The sequence below is a fragment of the Myotis nattereri genome, assembly GCF_964212035.1.
Source record: "Myotis nattereri genome assembly, chromosome: 2".
Taxonomy (NCBI): Eukaryota; Metazoa; Chordata; class Mammalia; order Chiroptera; family Vespertilionidae; genus Myotis; species Myotis nattereri.
Genome location: NC_138076.1, coordinates 99,265,984 through 99,283,924, shown reverse-complemented (window position 1 = coordinate 99,283,924; position 17,941 = coordinate 99,265,984). Strand labels below are relative to the sequence as shown.

The window sequence follows — 17,941 nt, the reverse complement described above, 5'->3', positions numbered from 1 at the left end:
TACTGGCACAAGAACAGACATATAGATCGATAGAATAGAATAGAGAACCCAGAAATCGACCCAAACCACTATGCCCCATTAATATTCGACAAAGGAGGCAAGAGCATACAATGGAGTCAAGACAGTCTCTTCAATAAACGCTGTTGGGAAAATTGGACAGATACATGCAAAAAGATGAAACTAGACCACCAACTTACACCATACACAAAAATAAACTCAAAATGAATAAAGGACTTAAACGTAAGACAGGAAACCTTAAGATTATTAGAGGATCCACAGGCAGCAAAATCTCAGGTATATGCTGAAGGGATTTCTTCACTGATAATGCTCCTAGGGCAATGGAAACTAAAGAGAAAATAAACAAATGGGACTACATCAAAATAAAAAACTTTTGCACAGCAAAAGAAACCATCAACAAAACAACAAGAAAGCCCACTGCATGGGAGAACATATTTGCAAATGATATCACCGATAAGGGTTTAATCTCCAACATTTACAGGGAACTCATGCAATTTAACAAAAGGAAGATAAACAATCCAATCAAAAAATGGGCAACGGACCTAAATAGACACTTTTCAAAAGAGGACATACAGAAGGCCGAACGACATATGAAAACATGCTTAAAGTCACTACTTTATACGAGATGCAAATCAAAATGACAATGCAGTATCGTCTCACACCTGTCAAAATGGCTATCATCAACAAACAACAAGTGTTGGAGAGGATGTGGAGAAAAAGGAACCCTTCTGCACTGCTGGTGGGAATGCAGACTGGTGCAGACACTGTGGAGAACAGTATGGAGTTTCCTCAAAAAACTAAAAATGGAACTCCCATTTGACCCAGTGATTCCGCTTCTAAGAATATATCCCAAGAAGCCAGAAACACCAATCAGAAAGGTTATATGCACCCATATGTTCATAGCAGCACAATTCATCATAGCTAAAATTTGGAAACAGCCTAAGTGTCCATCAGCAGATGAGTGGATTTAAATTCTGTCGTACATCTACACAATGGAATACTATGCTGCAGTAAAAAAGAAGGAATTATTGCCATTTGCAGCAGCATGGATGGAACTGGAGAGCATTATGCTTAGTGAAATAAGCCAGTCAGAGAAAGATAAATACCACATGATCTCACTCATTTGTGGAATATAGAGAACAACATAGATTGATGAACAGGGACAGATCCAAAGACAGAGAAACAGTGATCAGGCTATCAATTCCCAGAGGGAAAGTAGGGGAGAGAGGGGGTAAGGGGTAGAGATCAACCAAAGGACTTGTATGCATGCATATAAGCCAAACCAATGGACAAGGACAACAGGGGGATGAGAGCATGAGTGTGGGGGGGGGGGAGGTTGGGGGGTTAATGGGAAATGAGGACGCATTTGTAATACCTTAACCAATAAAGAAATTTAAAAAAAAGAAAAAAAATCAATTTGATCTTCATCTGTATTCTATCCACCTTCCCTTTTTCATTCTCTAAACTTCTTGAAAAAAATATTAATGTCAAAATTTTTTGCAGTTATCTTTCCGGATATTAATTATACTCTTAGTATTTAAAAATTGAGAAAATACATACAACACCCATAAATTTAAAGCCAACTTCCATTAACAACAAGGAGCTCTTGAAATACTGGCAACTTACAAATGTAATACTTTTTCATGTAATGCCCAAAATTTAAAGGCATGTTCTTTTAAAAGTTCTCACTTTAGCCCTAACCGGTTTGGCTCAGTGGACAGAGCGTCAGCCTGTGGACTGAAGGGTCCCAGGTTCGATTCCAGTCAAGGGCATGTACCTTGGTTGCAGGCACATTCCCAGTAGGGGGTGTGCAGAAGGCAGCTGATCGATGTTTCTCTCTCGTCGATGTTTCCAACTTTCTATCTCTCTCCCTTCCTCTCTGTAAAAAATCAATATAATATATATTTTTTAAAAAATAATAAAAAATAAAAGTTCTCACTTTATATAGGTACTCTGTATCTATGTTAGGATGCTAGGAAAACCGGTATCACATGAATGCTTGTGCATACAACATAGTGACTCAGGGTTAACACTCAGTTTCACTGTTGGTATGGAAGAATGTGATAAGAAAGAGCCATATGACAAATTACTAAGTTTGCAAAGTGTTTCAGGATAATGTTTTCTCCTTTCTAAATGAAGAAAATCACATAACTCTATATTTAGCCCCTTTTCCTTTTTGCACCTTAAAAGCACCCATCAATTTTGAAATTTCACTATGGCAATCATATTGGATTTATGGTTTGCGTATCTGTATTTACTTGATTTTCTAACTTTATGTTTCATTGGTTTGATTGGTCACTCTACTTATCATTCTGTTAGTGCTTAAAGAAAGCCACTTAAAATATGTTATGGAACAAGGCAAAGCAGTAGGCAAGGAAGGCAGACTGCAAGTATAGAAACACTAGAGGGCTGGTGCACAAAATTTGTGCACGGGGTAGTAGGAGGGTCCCTCAGCCCAGCCTGCATGCTCTCCAATCCAGGTCCCCTGGCTCCTAACCGCTCACCTGCCTGCCTGCCTGATCACCCCTAACCACACTGCATGACTGCTTGATGCCCCCAACTGCTCTCCCCTGCTGGCGTGATTGCCCCTAACTGCTCCCTGATGGGCCCTAACCTCCTCTGCCTCGGCTCCCACCACTGTGGCTTTGTCCAGAAGGATGCCCAGAAGATGTCTGGTCTAATTAGCATATTACCCTTTTATTAGTATAGATTCCAATGCAAAGCCAACACTTGGCACAGCTATGTCTCAAACCCAACCAAAGGACCCATGAAAAAAGAAGTAACTAACTGTACAAGCACAAATTCACTTCTACAGATAGTTAAACAAGTAAAATGTATGGAAAAAGGAATGATAGCAAGTATTGCCACCTTGACATAAAAATGACAGCACTATCCTAATGCAATTTATGAGTACTAAAATTACTGAAAACAGCAATATATTTTCATCATAGTAAACTCAAACTGTCACTTATATGTCAACATGGAACATAAAATTGAAAACAAATACTAATGCAAAAATAAAAAGACAAAAGAAATATTTTTAATGTCTGTAGTCCTTTTTCATAACACAATCTTTACACTGATTATTTAGACATAAGGTTTAAAATAAATCACCAGCTCTTCCATACAAGACATGGACTTCTTCAGAATCATAAACACTTTCACATACACTGTATAATTCTTTTTCAGCTCCAAACATTTAGTGATGTCACTATTTCCAATGTGATTTTAATAAATCTCTTATACTAGTAACTCTTTTTCTAGCCAGGTGTGCTGCAGGGGTTGGGAGGTGGGGAATACAGGACAGGGAAATTGGGGAACATTTGTTAATACTGTCAATAATAAGATAAAATAAACAAAATTAAATTAAAAACCTAATCCTATATAATAAAAGCCTAACATGCAAACTGACCGAACAGCAGAACGACCGTTGAAACAACCAGTTGCTATGATGTTCACTGACCACCAGGAGGCAGACGCTCAACACAGGAGCTGCCCCCAACCCGCAGACCCCAGGCCAGCCAAGCCGGGTGCCATCGGGGCCCCCCCGATTGCCCTGCTGATCGCCCCACAGCGGGAGGAAACTGGCGGCGGTGCCGGGGTCTGGGCCGGCAAGTGGGCGGCGCCAGGCCGGCCAAGGCGGGTATCAGCATGGGCCCCCGATCACCCCTCCAGTCACCCCACAGATCAGCCCTGATTGCCAGCCAGACCTAGGGGCCCTACCTATGCACAAATTTCGTGCATTGGGCCTCTAGTTCATATATGTAAATGTAATATCTTACCTAATTAAGTTTTCATTTTAAACATTACAAAGCAGGAAGAATATAATAAATCATATTAAATAATTAGCTTTGCAAAATTAGGATTATTACTCCGTAATCACTGCCTACCCTAGAAACGAATAATTTCAGCCATATGTAATACTTTATACCATTTTCCTTCTAAATCTTTATTCTTCCTAGGTTACCTCTAATTTTAAAAGTAGTAGTCATTTTCGTTTGTTTATTATATATCTTTCAAAATTTGATATTTCAAATAGCACATTAAGCAATATGTTTTTATAAATTTCTTATTTCAAAATTATGTAAGAAAAGCTATAGCTTCAACATTAGAAAACAGACTAAAGAATAAAAATAGTTCATGAAAGGTAAATGTTAAAAAAAGAAAAACACCTTTGAAAGAAAATAAACGTAACAGCTGAATTCCAAAAAATAGAGATGACTTTTAAACCACATTGAAGACTATCACAATATATTATATCACATTTCACACAGAATTTACATAAAACTTTATACAGAATTTATAAGAGAGTTCTTACTACCTTATATCCAGGTCCTAACTGATGAACTGCAAATATCTGTGCAGGGTTGAGTGCTTCACTGAATACATACACGGCACCAAGTTGACCACAGAATACTCTATTTGCATCAGCAGTTTCGGAGGATCCAAGAAAGCACTTGTCATAGCTCTATTTTTAAAAAGTCATAAAAAGCAAATGTATTATTTTCTAATGACAAAATATTTAAGGATACCTTCTTTCACTGTCATAACAATAAAAGAAGAAAGCATCAATTAATTCTTACAGAGTATTTAAGTAATAAAAGCCAGCTAAAGATTTTTAGGAAAGATAAATCAGTTAAATGTTTTATACTGATGGGCAAGTTAAACAAACAATAACCATTTGCTCAATCACTTGACCACTTCTCCAACTTTATATTTAAAGGCAAAAGGGCTTATAATTATTTATTTACAATAGTAAAAATTATTTTAAACTGAAATGATTTATTATTATTCATATTCAGAGAGAGACTCATCAGAATCAGAGAATAACTCGTCCAATTTTAATCATAAATACATAGGGCCTAATTTTTAAAACGCAACCTAATTTTTCCATTATTGATATATTCTACTATTTCTCCAGACAGAGGAAATCACTTCCCTCTCTCACATAAGTAAGCATTATTCAGAATCAGAAAAGATCACAAAGGTCTGATGCCTAAAGCAGATGGTATAGTGCTCTCCATCTGGAAAGCTGAGCACCTAAGAAGCCATTCTTAACAAGACCCTTCCCACTAGGACAGTGGTTCTCAACCTTCCTAATGCCTCGACCCTTTAATACAGTTCCTCATGTTGTGGTGACCCCCCAACCATAAAATTATTTTCGTTGCTACTTCATAACTGTAATTTTGCTACTGTTATGAATCGTACTGTAAATATCTGATATGCAGGATGTATTTTTATTGTTACAAATTGAACATAATTAAAGCATAGTGATTAATCACAAAAACAATATGTAATTATATATGTGTTTTCCGATGGTCTTAGGCGACCCCTGTGAAAGGGTCGTTTGACCCCCAAAGGGGTCGCGACCCACAGTTTGAGAACCACTGCACTAGGATGTTTTAAACCTCTCCTAATACTTGGTCCCACCCATCTAGACCAGTGAAAGCAGTCACTGCTGTTTCTCTCTCACATCCTCACAGATTATTACACTCATGTGAATGAGATACAAAATCAGAAACTAGTCATTAACTATCCAATCCTTAATTAAAAGTATAATAACTTAAGAATTGACTTCATAATGCGTATGTGCATACGCATTATTGTCCAGGCCTCTCCATTTAGTGGAGCGCTACTGCAAATAATTCACAAATCTAAGTATTTTCTTCCTTGTATTAAAAATATATATAACCGTAGAGATAATGACAGTCAACATGAACACTGAGGTTTTTTCCACTCTAATAAAAGGACTTTTTCCTTTGGAGAGCAAAACTTAAGAATTTCATCTGTAGATTCTAATTCTGACGAAATTATCCTCATAAATATTTACTATGCCCTGACTACAAGTTTCTAGGACAAAAAACAAAAACTTTTCCTATAAAGGAACAGATAGGAAATATTTTATGGTTTGTAAGCCACATATGATTTCTGTTATCTTCTTTGATTTTTGTCTGTTAGGGTCATTAAAAAATGTAAAAACAGATTCTTAGTTTCTAGGCCACACAAAAAGAGGTAAAGGGCCCTGACCTAGAGAACAAACTAGACTATGCATACAGTGCTACTAGGAGAACAAGAGCCAATCCCTGCACTGAGAAGACTAAAGTCTACTGAGATGCAGATAATATTGAGATATGAATTTTATTAAAAAGAGGCTTGCTGGAATTATTCTTTGGGCATTAGAACACATCTCTTATTTTTGCTCTAACAGGCTTGGATGAAGATAAGAGAAGGCCCAAAATAGAGAAAAAAGAACTTTTAAGGTCTTAAATCTATATATCCTCTATTAAGAATCCAACTATGTTATCTCCTCCACTGCTAATATTCTAGTCAAAATTACTATCTCTTTGTTATAGCAGTAACATTTAACAGATCCCCCTGCTTCTGCCAATTATTTTCCTTAAAAATATTCTCAATACTGCAGCCTGATTGATGTTTCCAAAATACCAATCAGCATCATGTCTCTAGTCTGCTTATAATCTTACTAGAGGCCCGATGCATGAAAATCATACAAGAGTAGGCCTTCCTACTCCCAGCTCCTGGCACCAGCTTCCCTCTGGCACCTGGGACCCAGGCTTCACTCTGTCCACGGGCAAGCACACAGGGCCTGGGCTTCCCTCACAGCCCTGGCTTCCTCCAGAAGGTGGTCAGGAAGGACTTCCGGTCTAATTAGCATATTATGCTTTTATTATAGATAAAGATTTTGAGACTAGATAACATTGGAAAGCCCAAGCCTTATGTTAGTACATGAGGCCTTGCATATTTGATTGTCTAGTACCGGCTTTGCCTCATCTCTTATCTGTTCTTTTCCCTCTGCCCCAAACAAACTGGTTACTTTGTTGTTTAAGAAACTTTCCAGTTTTGGCTTAAAACCTTTCAACATCCAATGAATGGGATATTCCCCCCAAATATCCACATGGCTTGCTCCCTGAACTCTAATAAAGTCATTTCTGTATCATCTGGCTTCTCCCATCCCTAAACCTACACTTTCTATATCTGTTCCCACTTAATTTTACTCCATAGAATTTATCACCATTTATCTAATAAATAGTAGTGACTATATGTTATATTTATCTGTGCTAAGGTTTTTGTGTCATATCCAAATAAGGTGAAAGATACATTTTTAATGCCTGGGATTCTGGAAATACTAGAATACAGCCTTGATGTTTTTGACCTAATATTTAATAAATTATCAGAGCATTTTTTTCTTTTTTGTATCACTAATCATGTCTTATAGCAATTATATTAAATTTAAGACTTAAAAATTCACTTAATAGAAAAAAATTCAAAGTAAAACTATTAAGTTTCTAACAAACTATTTTATTATTCAGTTATAAACAATTACATATCATATGCTCAAATACATTAAAACACAGGTTAAAATAAAACTTACATCATTTGTGTTAACATGCCAAGCCATATCACCATAGGATACTAGCTGTCCATTCACATAGCATCGAATTTCACTGTTTCTCCATCGATTGTATATGTGGACAATGCTGATCATATACCACTTAAATGAAAAAAATATTAAAGATATCAATAAGTAATGTTTAATTTTTATTGTATAAAAAACAATTGTAACATTCATAACATACCTACAAAAAATGCTTGCAGCAACTAACAGTGCCCTCTACTATTTCAATTCCCTCATCCCATTTCTCATCTATCAGATGAAAGAAGTAATTCATAAAGAATAAACTTGTGATTTGGACAGAGCTAGAAAGCCTTGAATCTTACTAAACCTTCCAATTAACAAAGATCCAAAAACTATGAAATTACGATTATATTTGTGTTGATTCATTTAACAACATTTACATTGTGCCAGGTACTGCAAACTCACAGATTTGACAAGACTGAACATAGTTCCCACTTTCCTGAAACTTATGGTATAATGAATAAGAAATACATTAAACCAGTAAAACAATATAGGATCACAAATCATAATGATTTCTGTGAGGAAAAGAGAACGGTTTAAAATGAGAGAGAATAACCTAGATTATACTTTGGACTGCATGGTCAAGAAAGACCTGACAAATGAAAAACTTTTTAACATTAATAGTACAATTTAGATACAATTGAAACACGCCATTTAGACTTATTAAATCAGGGATAATTTTATATTCTAAACTTAACTTACGAATATTCATTAAAAATAAAGAAATAAATTTCAATTGAGTTCTCATTTTATATTTACTAGGGCCAACAAAATGCATTTTTAGTGTTGTTGGTTTTTTTTATATAGATGGTTTAAGTTCTATAATAAATTTTGGATCCAAAACTTAGTCTCTTTATAGTTAACTAGAGGCCCAGTGCGTGAAATTTGTGCACGGGTAAGGTCCGTAGGCCTGGCCAGTGATCAGGCCCATTGGGGCCTTCTGGCTGCTGGCTGGGGCCTTCCTTCAGGCTGCTGGCCAGGAAATTCCTTCCCCAGCTGCCAGCTGCCGGTGGAGGCCTCCCTTCCCTGGCTGCTGGCTGCTGCCTGGGGCCTTCCTTTGTTCTGCACCGCCCCCTGGTGGTCAATGTATGTCATAGCGAGCGATCAAACTCCTGGTCTCCTGGTCGAGCTCCCGAGGGGACAATTTGCATACTAAGCTATTTAGATGATAGATAGATAGATAGATAGATAGGTAGCCTAAAGCAGAGAATATAAAAATAGTTTTCTAAACTGAGAATAACACAAATGATTTCTAGATATTTGAGCAAGTATACCTTCAGTGGATAAGGGGGATGGGGGATAACTAGACTAGCTTTCATAAAAAAAACACACAAAAAAAAAATACAAAAATATAGACTACAGGCTTTGTTCTCCAGATTACTTAAAAGCACTATTCAATTATTTAATAAATATTTGCAAAGCACATAACTTTAATAATAATTCTCAACCACTAAAATTTGTTATTTCAAGTTGTCTGGAATATTTTGAACAAAATTCAATTCATTTATTTTTATTTAGAAAATCAACACTAAACAACTCACAGGTAACAGTAATATATAAAAAACATTATCAACTATAAAAACAATGTCAGGTCAAATCATTTAACTCATTTACAAGTTCTTTATCTTCTTAAGTTGTTTCATTCCAGGTAATCTAATTTGTTGCAAACTGAGTCATTAAAGTTAGTCATTTAACAGCTCATGTTTCTAAGTATTACAAACTTATGAGAAAAGAGCTCATAAAATTGAGCATCAAATAAATTTAAGAAAACTTCATAGATATTTACATATGTAAGAATCAAAATTTATCTAAATAGCCCTAGCTGGTTTTGCTCAGTGGATAGAGCATCAGGCTGCAGACTGAAGGGTCCCAGGTTTGATCTGGTCAAAAGCACATGCCTGGGTTGCTGGCTTGATCCCCAGTAGGGGTGTGCAGGAGGCAGCCAATCAATGATTCTCTCTCATCATTGATGTTTCTCTTTCTCCCTCTCCCTTCCTCTGTAAAATAAAAAAATATGTATTTTTTAAAATTTTTTCTACATAATTTTCAACCATAATGCAATCTAGACACAATATGTACATTTTTAATAAAATTTTGAGAAATTAAAATATCTAAATAGAATAGACATGTTTATAAATATAAAAATGTTCTGCTGCTGAAAGATAGTGTTTGTTTTAAAACAAACACTAAAAGCTGTACAATTGAGAGATTCCAAGATGGTGGCAGAATAAGCAGAAGCTGCACCGACAATCTCCCAGTACCAAACTGAAATTACACTAAAATATAGAGATATCATCCTGAATAACCTACAGAAGACTAAGTGGAAATAACCCTTATAAACAAGGATGTAAAGAGGAGGCCACATCAAGATTGGTAGGAAGTGTGGTGGTGCAAGAAGGCTGGTTAGGTTCGCACAGGCAGCAGTGAAATTCTGGAGAAATATCTCAGTTGTAGGGGGTTACCTCTGAGAAGTCTGGGATATAAACACAAGCTGGACTCCCCAGCCCAGAGTAACAAAACTGGGAAAGGTGCCTACGTAACACCTGGCTATGAAAAGCACCAGGGGTACAGTCCAGCAGGATAAGATGGCTAGATACATAGGCACCCCCTTAATGGGCCAACACTCTAAATTGCATTTGCAGCCATTCAACTTGGACTCCGGCAGAGAGAGGGCAGGGTGAAATAGAGCTGCATGAGGAGAGTCTGTAGCTCTGTGGAGACAGCCACCAGGATCACTATGCTGAAGAAGCATTCCCCACTTCTGCAGAAGCATTCTTTCTCGGGCAGAGATTTCCCAACAATACAGCTTCAGCATGGGGGGAAGCAATTGCCCCACCAACAGAAAATCCTCTTGTCCCACCCTGGAGAGTTTACATCCACTGTGCTAACATGCTTCTGGGCCTTGGGCTAGAAAAAGCAGATCTTGGTGCACAGCTTGGTCCTTTCCACATGCACTCAGACACAACTGAGGAAGCCATAAACTGTGGCTCTCTGACAGCTCTAAACAGGGTACTCAGAGCCCATTATAAACAGCATGTGACATTGGATTAAACAACAGATCCTCCAAAGGAACCCAAAACCAATAAACCCAGTGGCCAGCTTCAAACAACAATGGAGAAGGATCCAATAAGCTCACAAGCAGTATATCAACAGGGAAATATTGGCAGGAACCAAATCCTGCTAAGGTGAATTGAGCTTCATGTACTAAGCATCAGCTACAGACTGCATGCTGTGTTGGGGCTGAGCCTCACTGTCAGCCAGCCTGAAGAGAAAGCTCATGCATAAATGGGCCAATAGCAAGTAAGACTCAATTACAACAGGAGGTCACATGCAAAGAACACTGGAAATTATTACAGCACCCAGGTCTGGTGGTCATGGAGACTATGCCACTGGGTCCCACAGGTCACCTATCACATAAGGCCACCCTACCAAGACTGGGATTCGTATATAATACATAGAAACAAATGCAAACAAGCAACTAAAATGGAGAGAAAATGAAGCAAGCACCAAAAGAGAATTCTCTAGAAGAAGAGCTAAATTAAATGGAAAAAAGCAATGTATCAAATATAGAATTCAGAATAGAGATTATAAGGATGCTCAATTGCATGAAAAAAAAATAAACAGAAACTATGAAAAACAACTTTGTAAAATGAAGAATGACACAGCAGAAATAAAGAATACACAGGAAGGAATAAACAGCAGATTAAAGGAAGCTGAGGATGGAATCAGTGAATTGAAAGACAGGGTAAAAAAAATCACTAAATCAGAGAACCAAAAAGAAAAAGCAATTATAAAACAGGAGTACTGCTTAAAGGAGCAGTGCAAGAATCTGAAATGTTCAGCATCATAGGAGTACCAGAAGATGAAGAAAGTGAGCAAGAGATACAGAACTTTTCTGAAGAAATGTCATAAAACTTACCTGACCTAGTGAAGAAAAAGTCACACAATTTCAGGAAGCACACAGAGTCCCGAGCAAAAAGAACCCAAAGAGGACCATGAGCAGACACATCATTATGAAAATGCCAAAAATTAAAGAAAAAGAAAACAGAGAAAGAGAAAAGAAATTTGCTAACCACAAAGAAGCTTCCATAGACTATCAGCTGATTTCTCAACAGAGACACTGTAAATCAGAAGGGAGTAGCAAGAAGTATTCAAGGTAATGAAAAGCAAGAATCTAAAATCAAGATGGTTCTATCCAGCAATACAATAATTCAAAACAGGAGATGAAATATAGAGCTTCCAAGACAATAAAATTGGCTAAAAGAGTTTGTTAACAACAATCCAGCATTACAAGAAATGTTAAAGGACTGTTAGAAGAAAAAGAATGAGAGAGAAACAAGCAAAAATAATACTAATGACAATCTACACTAATAAAAGAAAACATGCAAATTGACCGAACCTTCGCCCACCAGCCAATCAGAGTGACTATATGCAAATTAACCCAACCAAGATGGCGGCCAGCAGCCACAAAGCTGGAGCAAGCAGGAGGCTTGGTTGCTCCACTGATGGAGGAAGCCAAGCTTCCCGCCTGCCGCGGCCGGCGCTGAGCTCCACTGAAGGCAACAAAGTTTCAATTATAGAAGATAAATAAACCCCAGATACCTGGTTTCAGCTGGCCGTGTCCACGGAGCTGGAGTGAGCAGGAGGCTTAGGTTGCCCCTAGTGATGGAGGAAGCCAAGCTTCCCGCCCACCCTGGCCAGCTCTGATCTCCACTCAAGGTTACAAAGTTTCAATAATAGAAGGTAAATAAATCCCAGAAGAAAAAAAGAAGAAAAAAAAAAAGAGGCTGAGAGCTTCCATCGCCAGGGGGCTTGGCCAGCCTGAAAACGGCACTCAGGCCCTCACCCAGACTGGCCAGGCACCACAGTGGAGAACCCCACCCTAAAGAGGGTCTGGCCAGCCTGAAGAGATATCACCCCTCACCCAGGGTGGCCAAACCCCCATGGGGTGAGGGTCCCCACTTGGGGGGGGGGGACTTGACCAGCCTGAAAACAGCCATCAGCCCCTCACCAAGGCGGGCCAGGCAACCCAGTGGGACCCCCATCCTGATCCGGGACACCCTTCAGGGCAAACCAGCCGGCCCCCACCCATGCACCAGGCCTCTATCCTATATAATAAAAGGGTAATATGCAAACTGACCCTAACAGCAGAACGACTGGGAATGACTGGTCACTATGACACACACTGACCACCAGGGGGCAGATGCTCAATACAGGAGCTGTCCCCTGGTGATCAGTACACTTCCACATGGGGAGCTCTGCTCAGCCCCAAGCCAGGCTGATGGCTGCCACCACAGCGGTGGTGGCAGGAGCCTCTCCCACCTCCTCACCAGCACTAAGGTTGTCCGACTGCAGACCATTATAAACTGATGAACAAAAATAGATACAGAGGCAGAGCAACATCGAACAGACTGTCAAACTACAACAGGACGTCGGGGGAGGGCTGAGGGTGAGGGGGCGTAGGTAAGAGATCAACCGAAGGACTTGTATGCATGCATATAAGCATAACCAATGGACACAAGACACTGGGTGGGGGGGGGGGGGGGTATGGTAGGCCAGGGGAAAGTCAAGGGAAGAAAATAAAAGGAGACATATGTGATACTCTTTGTAATACTTTAAGCAATAAAAACAAAATTAAAAAAAAAAAAAGTCAGGGGGTCGCCCATTAGGGATAGCTCCATGGTTGAGCATCAACCTATGAATCAGGAAGTTACCATTTAATAGTTGGTTGCAGGCTTGATCCCCAGTATGGGGCATACTGGAGGCAGCCAATCAATTATTCTCTGTCATTACTGATGTTTCTATCTCTCTCTCCTTCTCCCTTCCTCTCAATGGAAATATATATATACTAGAAGCCCATTGCAGGAGGATTCCTGCCAGAATAGGGCTTCCTCGGGTTGATCGCACCTCCAAGCCCCTCCTGCCCAGGGCTGCAAACAGGGGTCCCGCGGGGCTTAGGCGGCTCATTCGCTCCGCCAAGCCCCTCTGCCCAGGACCGCTCACAGAGGGGAGAGGGGGGTCCCGGCTGGGGGCGGGGCTTAGGTGGCTCGTTTGCGCCGCCAAGCCACCCTGCCCAGGACCACTCACGGGGGTCCCGGGGATTTAGGAGGCTCATTCGCTGTTCGCTCCACCAAGCTGGCTGCCCAGGGCCGCTCACGGGGGTTGCAGGTGGCGGCAGGGCTTAGGCGGCACATGGGGGCCCGATGGCAGCTCGCACTGGCCTGTCCTTGCCTGCAGTATGCAAATTAGCCACCATCTTTGTTGGTGGCTAATTTGCATATCGCGCTGATTAGCCAATGGGAGGCATAGCGAAGGTACTGTCAATTACCATGTTTGTCTATTATTAGATAGGATTTTTAAAGAAGGGGTAAGCAATACTTATAGGTGACAAATAGACTTCAAAGCAAAGGCCATAGCAAGAGACAAAGACAGTCACTACATTACACTAAAGAGATTGATCCATAGAGATAAGGGAAGATGGCAGCTGGCAGGACGGTGGTGAGGGATAGGAAGTGAGTGAGTGAGGGGATGAATGGAGAGTGTGTGGATGTGTGGTGTGTGTGTGAATGAGTGAGGGACAGTTAAATACGGCAGGAGCAGCAGAGGCTGACAGACCAGGCTCTCTGGGACAGGGAGAGATTACCACCGCTGCGGCACTCCCCAGACTGCGGGACTGGGCACAGAGCCCACGCCATCTTAAAGGGGAGAGCGGCCTCTTCTAGGAACTCAGCAGCACCACCACCCAGACAGGCCTTGGACACTGCCTGCGAACCGGCAGCCACTCCAGCCAAAATCCTGCAGCCACACCCGCAGACTCTGGGACTCTGCGCCAAAAGAGCAACGCTCCGCTGGCAGCAGTAAGTGCAATCTCCCCCTCCCCAGTGGCAGACCTCCGACATTGCCTGCATGCGCGTTCGCGTGTCTCCAGCTCGCGGGTCTCTGAGGCACACCACTCCATAGACCCCTTAGGAGTCACTGGGAGACTAAGCTGGGTGTGATTTTGTACAGACACAGGCTGACTGCCACCCAGTAGAAATTCTGAATTCCCTCTGCCTGAATAACTGCCCCCACACACCCAGCTGCGCAACTTAAGCGCCAGGGCCCCTCAGCGCCAGGGCCCCACAGAGTGCTTCAGAGCTCAGTACCAGGGGAACTGCGCCTGCGAACTGCACTGCCACAGTTGCTCACTCCCCCTCTGCCCACCTACCCACAGGGCACTTTGGGGAAGCCATGGTGAGCCTCTGCTGGGTCCGATCTTGGACTAATAGGGACGCACTCCCCTGGGCAGTAGAAATTCGGATTTCAACCATCCTGGATACCTGCCCAAAGCATGCCAGGGCCCTTCAGAGTGCTTCACTATGCCTGCGCTAGCAAACTCACTGCAGGTGTTCCTGTGTGCCACTACGGGGAACGCGAGTGTATCCACCACAAGTGCATCAGCAAAATCTGAGTTTCCCCACCCCACAGCTGCAGAACTTTGGACACTACAGGTGCATGCTCTTCCAGTGTGCAGGTCTCCCAAGACCACCACTCCACAGGCAACCCTGGGGCCCTGCTGCAAACCCTGCTGGTCCTGCATTTAAACAAACAGGGGTGCACTGCTGGGCTGCAGAAACGCTGAATTCCCTCTCCTGGGATACCTGCCCACAGACACTGCAATCCAGTGGCTTTAGTGCCAAGGCGCTTTAGAGTGTATCAGTACACCCCGCTGGCAAATACACAAAAGGTGCCTCTGTGAGCGGCTGCTGGAATTGCGTGTATCCAACCACGGAGGCAGCAGCAAAAGCTGAGTCTACCCACCCCACAACGACAGAACTCTAAAACCACAGTCATGCTTTGCCAGAAAACAGGCTTTCTGAGCCCCACCACTGCAATAGACGGTTCCTGGGTGGCACTGTGAGTCCCTGCGGGGCACGCGTGATTTCAATCAAGGGCATAAGACAGCAAAAATTAGAACACCCCCTCCAAAGCTGCTGACTTCTAGACACCTCAGTCACGCCTTTCCAGCTCACAGGCCTACATTAAGAGAACTCAAATAGCTCAAGTATGGAGCTACACTAGACTACCAAACCCAGGAGGCCTGAGAGGTCACACCAGTAGCACCACACCCTAAAGAAACTGGGTAGCAAAGCAATCGGAACTACAATTAAAACATTACAGCAAAATATGGGAAGATAAAAATGCAACCCACAAAGGAAAGAAAAAGAGGAGTCACCAGGAAGGGAGTTAAATGAAATTGAGGCTACTAACTTATCAGAGAAAGAATTCAGAGTAATGGTTATAAGAATGCTCAAACGGCTGAATGACAAATGCACACAACTCAATGAGAATTATAAAGAGCTGAATGAGAATGTCACCAACATGAAAAGGAACCAAGAGGAAATGAAGAACGACATAACTGCAATAAAGAACACAATGGAAGGCTTAAACAGCAGACTAGAAGATACTGAGGACTGCATCAGCGAATTAGAAGACAAGGAAGGAAAAAACACACAAACACAGCAGCAACTGGAAAAAAAACTTAAAAAGCAAGAGGAGAACCTAAGCGAGCTTTGGGACAATGCAAAACGAAACAACATTCGCTGAATAGGGGTACCAGACGTAGAGGAGGAGAAGCAAGGAACAGAAAACCTGTTCGAAGAAATAATGACAGAAAACTTCCCTGATACTGGCAAGAAAAAAATACACAAGTCCAAGAAGCACACAGAGTGCCAAACAAGATGAACCCCAAAAGACCAACACCAAGACACATCATAATTAAATTGGCAAACACCAACGACAAAGTAAGAATCTTAAAGACTGCCAGAGAGAGACAGAAAGTTACCTACAAGGGGTCTCCTATTAAAATATCAGCTGACTTCTCAACAGAAACACAGCAGGCAAGAAGGGAATGGAATGAAATATACAAAGTGATGCAGAGCAAGGGAATGAAGTCAAGAATACTATACCCAGCAAGGCTATCATTCAAAATTGAAGGTGGATTCAGGAGCTTCACAGACAAAAAAAAGGGCTAAGAGAGTTTATTACCACCAAACCAGCAATGCAAGAAATGCTAAAGGGACTGCTGTAAAAAGAAGAAACAGAAAGACAAGAAGAAACACAAACATTAAGAATAAAAATGACCACAAACAAGTACTTTTCAATAATAACATTAAATGTAAATGGATTAAATGCTACACTGAAAACACATAGGGTAGCTGAATGGATAAGAAAACATGACCCATATATTTGCTGTCTGCAAGAGACCCACCTCAGAACAAAGGATTCACACAGACTGAGAGTGAAGGGATGGAAAAAAAATTTTCAGGCAAATGGAAATGAGAAAAAAGCTGGGGTTGCAATACTTGTATCTGACAAAATAGACCTCAAAGTAAAGGCTATAACAAGAGATAAGGAAGGCCACTACATAATACTAAAGGGAGCAATTCAACAAGAAGATATAACTCTGGTAAACATATATGCACCCAATACAGGAGCACCCAAATACATAAAACAGCTTCTGGAAGATATCAAGGGAGAGATCAATAGCAATAGTCATAGTAGGGGACTTTAATACCCCACTGACACCACTGGATAAATCCTCTAAACAAAAAATCAGCAAAAAACAGCAATCCTAAATGACTCACTAGATCAGATGGACTTAACTGACATCTTCAGAACATTTCACCCCAAAGCTACAGAATATACATTCTTCTCCAGTGCACATGGGACATTTTCAAAGATAGACCATATATTAGGACACAGGCAAAATCTCTTCAAATTCAAGAGAATAGAAATCGTAACAAGCATCTTCTCAGATCACAACGGCATAAAATTAGAAATCAACTGCAGTAAAAACATTGAAAAAAAATCAAACACTTGGAGGCTAAATAGCATGCTATTAAGCAATGACTGGGTTACCAGAGAGATCAAAGAAGAAATAAAAAGCATCCTGGAAACAAATGACAATGGAAACACAACAATCCAAAATCTATGGGACACAATGAAAGCAGTCCTAAGAGCGAAGTTCATAGCTCTAAAGGCCTACCTCAAAAAACAAGGAAAACTGGCAATAAATGATCTAACCCTACAACTCAAAGACTTAGAAACAGAGCAACAAGAAAAGCCCACAGTATCCAGAAGGAAGGAGATAATAAAGATCAGAGCAGAAATAAACAACATAGACACCAAAAAAACAATACAAAAGATCAATAAAACCAAGAGCTGTTTCTTTGAGAGGATTAACAAGACGGATGAACCTCTAGCCAGGCTCACCAAGAAACAAAGAGAGAGGACCCAAATAAACAAAATCACCAATGAAAGAGGTGAAGTTAACAACTGACCCTACTGATATACAACGGATTGCCAAAAAATACTACAAACAACTCTACTCCAACAAACTGGGCAACCTCGATGAAATGGACACATTCCAGAAAAATACAAGCTTCCAAAACTCAACCAGGAAGAATCAAAAAACCTGAATAGGCCAATAACTACGGATGGAATTGA

The 17,941-nt window shown here is 40.7% G+C and overlaps 1 protein-coding gene across 1 annotated transcript in view; it reads right to left on the bottom strand.

The window, feature by feature from the left end:
* Positions 1 to 17,941, bottom strand: part of NBEA (neurobeachin) — a gene marked incomplete at its 5' end in the record, with an annotated part of 948,936 nt that overhangs the window by 844,926 nt on the left and 86,069 nt on the right. Inside the window, 2 exons of the mRNA XM_081083035.1 lie at positions 4,340 to 4,486; positions 7,409 to 7,528. Coding sequence (XP_080939161.1) covers positions 4,340 to 4,486; positions 7,409 to 7,528 — 267 coding nt within the window. The remainder of the gene's footprint in view (positions 1 to 4,339; positions 4,487 to 7,408; positions 7,529 to 17,941) is intronic.